General features: G+C 40.5%; 1 protein-coding gene across 1 annotated transcript; it reads right to left on the bottom strand.

Moving 5' to 3' along the window:
- Positions 1-392: 392 nt before the first annotated feature.
- POLR1F (RNA polymerase I subunit F) lies at positions 393-5,695 on the bottom strand. The gene is made up of 4 exons (XM_061356425.1): positions 5,469-5,695; positions 5,212-5,353; positions 3,374-3,582; positions 393-1,746 (listed from the first exon to the last, which is right to left on the bottom strand). The coding sequence occupies exons 1-4, from the start codon at positions 5,666-5,668 to the stop codon at positions 1,263-1,265; spliced, it is 1,035 nt and encodes a 344-aa protein (XP_061212409.1). The 5' UTR covers positions 5,669-5,695; the 3' UTR covers positions 393-1,262.
- Positions 5,696-5,981: the final 286 nt, after the last annotated feature.

The following is a 5,981-nucleotide window of genomic DNA, read 5'->3' as shown; positions in this document are numbered from 1 at the left end:
TTTAAGACTCCAACGTATCTCAAGCCCAGTGAGAACTCTCATAGCAAGACATTGCAGGGGTATGCAGCCTATTTTCTTCCCCCACTTTACACCCGTATCAACTGTTTGGCTAAAAAATGGCAATCTTTTTATTCTTCTTTCATGAAGCCATTGCCCAGCTGTGATTGCTCCTAATTGCTTAACATCAAGCCAACTCAGTGGCTTGCTGCAAGCCTTAGAGCTGAATTTAACCAAACTTGCTTACATGTAAAGTCATGACACAAAAATCATGATGTGTCTTTAAAAAGTGTATTTACTGACAATGTTGGAGAAGTGTGAAGCTTGATTTTCAGAGTCTTGTGTTCACATGAACCCAGAAGACAAAATATCTTCTCTCTATAAACTGAGTCTACTCAATTCCTTCAGGCTTTATTGAAATTACAGAATTTCCTAAAGCTAAAAAGCAGAATAGAATCAATATTATGCTAAGAAAAATATACGCCTTATTATAATGAAACTATTTCAGCCCTTTCATAGCCAACCCTAAAAATCCTGAAAGCATCAGATCACATAACCTCTTCATAGGTATATGGAAAAAAAAAAAACAACTCCAACAGTTTGGGTATCTAACTACCCCCATGCTTTTTACAACAAACGTCTGTACTGTCTGAGGGCTGTCAAAGGTTGGGATGCTTCCAAAGGCGAACAGTTTATTCAGAGGCAGTTTCGATCAAGGCTCATGTTTTCCAAAAGGCAGCTAACTTACTTAGGCCCTTTAAAAAACACCCTCCCCTAGAGCTCATCCACTGGTCTGTTTGGGCTGTGTATTTTGAGTAACAGAAAACTGCCAAACCAAAAGCAAAGAATTTGTTTCTAAAAGAAGCAAGGAAAAGACAAAGAGCAAAAGATAATACTGCAGATCACTGCAGGCTTCACAGAGTACAGAACAAATGTTTTAATAACAGCTAAAAATACTTTCTTCTAAGAGCACTTGATCTCCTGCCAAAGACATTCAATACACTAAAAACATGTTTGCAGAATCAAAATTCTTGTAACACAACAAAGAAGTTGCCCTTGCTTTAGAAACTTACAATAGCTGGTTTAATTGGAACTACAGTTTTCATAATACAGACAAAAGATTAACAACCACAGACAGATGTGAATACTGGCTTTGTTGACAATCTACCATTAAAACAGGAAAAATACCCGTATGTGCTTTCTCTAGATCACCTGATAGTTACTTAGATGTACCTATCAATATAGTTATAGGACAAAATACAATTTTACTTTCTAACCTTTTCCTTGCTATGTGACAGAAGCTTATCAAAAACATCTGAACTCTTATTCAGGAAAGGCACTTGAGACTGTAGTCCCTTTTTAGGTTTTTTTGCTTTGGGTTCTTGCGACAGCTGAGATAATTCACTTTCTTCAACTTCACTGCAATGCTTTCTTTTCTTTTTCTTTGACTTTTTATGGTCACTTTGGTAACCATTGGAGTCAGTGGTAGGCAATACATGTTCCTGTTCTTCTGGCTTATGCATTTTCTTTCTCTTTTTCTTCTTGTTTTTATCATCACATAATCCATTCACAGCACTGACACTTTGCTCTTCCGCATTTTCCTTCCCAGTGTTATTAGTCTCATCAAATGGCTCCTCTGTAACATTATCTCCCCCAGAGCCATTCAAGCTATTTTCCTGATGGTCAAGCTTTTGAGTTTCATCTCCATTTGTACTGTCAGTGATAGCCTCAAATTTTTGGGGCTTCATGCTGTAAAGAAATATACAAAATAAACTGATGTAGAGATATTTAAGTTCATCACACACAGTCCAATGAAAAAATTTGCTAAAGCACAATGTATATACCAAGTAGATAAAACATAAGCATTTGCTAAAAACAGCAACAGACATAGAACATGATACTCTAATTACAGAAAATCATACAGCTGATTTACTACTTTTAGGGTAATTTCTGTTACTTGAATGGCTTCCTTTTTACCTCAGAATTAGTATTTTCTTTCAAATTTAACCCTCCTCTAATATATGCTGTACAGACCATTTTGATTTTTCCTTTTTTCTTGTACTCCTTCATCCACTAATTCATAATTGCACATTGTGTAGTAAAGCTTCTTAACTTATTCACAAGCACGCACAACCACCAGCCTGTTCACACATGACACAGACTGCTGGTTTTACCAAGCAGTTGCCTTGCTGAAGTCTGTAGTTAAAACAAAGGCGATGACAGAAAAGTCAAAAAAAGAAGAAAGAAAAAACACCCAAACAAAATAAAATAAAACAAAACAAAACAACACAACAACAACAACAAAAAAAGCAGGTAGCCTGCAACTGAGAGCACTGGAGAAAAAGTTAAAAACCATGGAGGAGGAGATGTCCCCAGAGGCACTGAGGACAAAATCATTAAGTTTCATTGTAAATTCACTGAAATAGTCTACAGCACCCTTTCAGATTAAGAAAACCAAAGAAAAAAATGCTATTTTTTCAGTACTAGACAAATTGTACTGTAGTGATAGGAAGAGGAGTAAGGGGTTTAAATTTAAACAAGGGAAGTTTAGGTTAGATATAAGAAAGAAGTTCTTTACTGTGAGGGTGGTGAGGCACTGGAACAGGTCCAAAGAAGCAGTACATGCTCCATCCTTGGCATTGTTCCAAGGCAAGGTTGGACAGAGCCTTGAGTGACATGGTCTAGTGAAAGGTGGCCCTGCCCATGGCAGGGGGTTGGAACTAGATGATCTTACGGTCCTTCTAGCCCTAAGTATTCTATGATTAGTAGAAAAAAAAAAAAATTGCTCAGCAAATGACCACTTATCTGATCTCTTTTAAAGATAGCACTATTGAGATTTTTAGCAAACTGCTCTGAAAATTTACAGAGGAATACGTGAAAAGAGGAAGCTGATGTATTCTCTTGTATCATCTTCGATTTTCTAATGCTTCAGCAAGCATTTAAGTCACATAAGTACAGCTGTTTGTAGTTATCTAATATATGTGTGAGCATGTGTGTGTAAACATGTACATAAACACTGTGTCGAGAAACCGGACTGATCCCCTTGAATGGACTAAGCTTTTCATAAGCACAGCTGCTCTAGACATTTGGGGGTGCTATTTTGATCATGTATTTTTATTTATGCAATCAACAGTTCACAGGTCAGTACACTCAGATTTTTAAAGCTCATAAAGTATCTACTTATATTTTCCAGAGAAAACTTCCACAAGTCTTTAACACTAGAAAGTTTAGTTTAATGCAACTAACACAGGCTATATACAGGTATGCGCTTGCGTAAAACAAAGGAAAACTTAAAGATTATGACATAAAGTCAAATCACTGAGCTTGTAACAAACCCATTAAAACAGTTAAAAATACTCTTAATAGGACACAATACCAGCTTTTAGTGAGTCCTCCTCGAATGAAGAACACCCCAGCTGCATCAGAATCTAAGTGCAATACTTGAAATTTCAGTTCATCGCCTATTTTTAACCCCAGGTCTTGCCACTGTGCAACTGACATTTGTTCAGGTTTAGGGATAGAAGCATTGAAGCATCCATGTATCAGGCAGCCAATATGACTAGGGGCCACTTTATTAATTACACCCTAAAAAAGAAAAAGAACATCATATGAAGCTAGAGTAAAGATGACATGTGGTATATATTTAGTTCCTTATATGGACACTTCTCAACAAAAGTTGATGCACAACTTATGAAATCAGTTTATCTAACAAATAATTTAACTCTTTTTCACTAAAATCAAAGCTATTCCTATACACTCTTCATATGATCCCTCCAAAAACAGAATTAACCTCTACCTGCAAGATAAAGAAAATCAAAATGAGTAATTTAGCCAGATGGACTAGCTGAATAGAACAGATAACTCTTTCCTACAGCCATCAACTTTGCTTTAAAGCCATTTTAAGTCTGATTTACTTGCTTCTAACAGCCTTCACACTGGCACAGAACTACCTGGCAGCTAAAGATGCAGTCCACACAGCTTTTAAATTCTTCATTCATGGGGTTTCTGCCACATTTACATGTCAAACGTCATTGACCTTTGTTTTCCTCAAAGATGAAAGACTGAGAGTTTTTTCATTCTCTTCTGAGGAAGAGCACATTCACTTCTTAATTACATTTAGAAAGATAGAAACACACAAACTATGCTGCAAAAGGTATGACACAACAAGGAATGTAAAGCCAACTGCCAACTTATTTTTCCCCAAGTACTGATGCAAGGACATCAACCAGCTTACAGCTATTTAGAGAGCCATACATTTCCTTTTATGGGAAAGCAGGCTTCAGTTTGATGTACTGCTCCTGAACTTAAGGAACTAAACTTGTGAGAACATCCTAAACATTCCTGACACTATTAAGTAAGAACAAGCAAAGTTGTTTGATAATTATCTGCTCTTCAGAAAGAAGCATCAGTATCAGTGATAGCCAGAATTATGATCTGGTATAATAATAAATTCTTATGATACAATATTTTCAAAACATGTATGTGAGAAACATGCTCAGCAATCAAAATTTTACAGACAGAAATTGTGAAGCAAAGAGCCCTTTAATGGCAGCATTCTGGGTGCATCACCTATGGACAGATGAGCACACCCGCTCAGTGGATATTTACAATTTACACATCTTTCTAGGATTCGTTTCCTGATTATGCCTGCCCTCTTCTGAGAAATGATTTACATTTTCCACAAACCCAAACCCCTACCCTTTGACAGCTCTTGGAGGGTCTCTGGTGGTTGTAGGGAGCAAGGCTCCGAGTCTTCCTCACGAATGAACTTCTGAACTTTGCTTCTGGCACATACGTTCAAGCCTTGCAGTTACATAAATTTATCTGTATAACATACTGCGTATACATGTTCCTATGACCGACCGCAAACTTCCTTGGCTGGGGCACACATCCTGGAACCCCATGCCCTACAGACTTTCCGTTCTGCCTATAGCTCGCTCGTAACGAAACCTCCTACATTTTCTCACAATATATGCACTTTATGTATTTTTTCTTAACATATATGTATTTAACATATACAGGGACAGACAATTCAGATTAAAAGAAACACTACTACTACAAACTGCTAATAAACTACTGTAAACTATACAATAAATTACTAACATAAACTAAAACATAACTCCCCGAAGTCTCAGACCTCTGATGATGACGGAGATAAGCCATGCTTTATTTAACAGAAAAGCAGCCCCGTGAGATGCCAACACGTTTACATACCAACAGTTTCTTCCCTTTCTTGGGGCTGAAAATTACGAAATCAGCCTCGATGTTCAGGTGGATGAATCCTTGGTCGTCGTAAATGTCCCCGAGCTCGCCCACCACTTTAATGTTGTCGTAAGCCACCGGCACACCCTTAAGGCTGTAAGAAACGAGGGGGCACCGTTAACTGTTAAGTCGCAGCCATCCACCACCGCACCGGAGGAGGTCAGGTAGGCTGAGGCCTCCTCCGAGCCAAGCCCCGTCTCCGGCCGCACCTCTCTGAGTACCGCAGGAGCTCGGCGTCCAGCTGGGCGCGGATGCCGGTGCGCTTGCGGCCCAGGTAGCGCGGAGCCAGCGCGACGTGCCTGCGGTGCGGCGCCACCACCAGGCACGAATAACGCTCCCACACCAGGCCGCAGGCCGCGGCAAAAGAGGGGATAGCAGCGGCGGGGGGGGGCGGCTCCACCACGGCCATGCTGCGGGCGGGTGGTGGCAGAGTCTGCACACGCCACGGCGCGCTGCGATGGCGTCACTCACCATCCGGCGGCGCGGAATGACTGTGTCGCGGAGGACGCGTTTCCGAGTGCCGGCGGCGGGAAGCGCCGCGGCTTGAGCTCCGCTAGTGCGGCCCGTCATGGCGGAGCGGCCGGTGTAGCTGGTGGTTGTTTCGTATCAGAGTCGCGCTTGCCTCCCGGCTCTACCGAAGGCCCGGGTAGCGCGGGAGAAACGAGGGTCTGTCCCCGTAATCCATACATACAGTGGCTCAGACCACTTCAGCTTATACCTAC

Source organism: Neopsephotus bourkii, unplaced genomic scaffold (assembly GCF_033783945.1).
Source record: "Neopsephotus bourkii isolate Nb327-2 ecotype Australia unplaced genomic scaffold, CSIRO-AGI_Nbou_v1 NB_855, whole genome shotgun sequence".
Classification (NCBI taxonomy): Eukaryota; Metazoa; Chordata; class Aves; order Psittaciformes; family Psittacidae; genus Neopsephotus; species Neopsephotus bourkii.
Note: the sequence above shows the minus strand (reverse complement) of the source record. Positions and strands in the feature narration are given on the sequence as shown.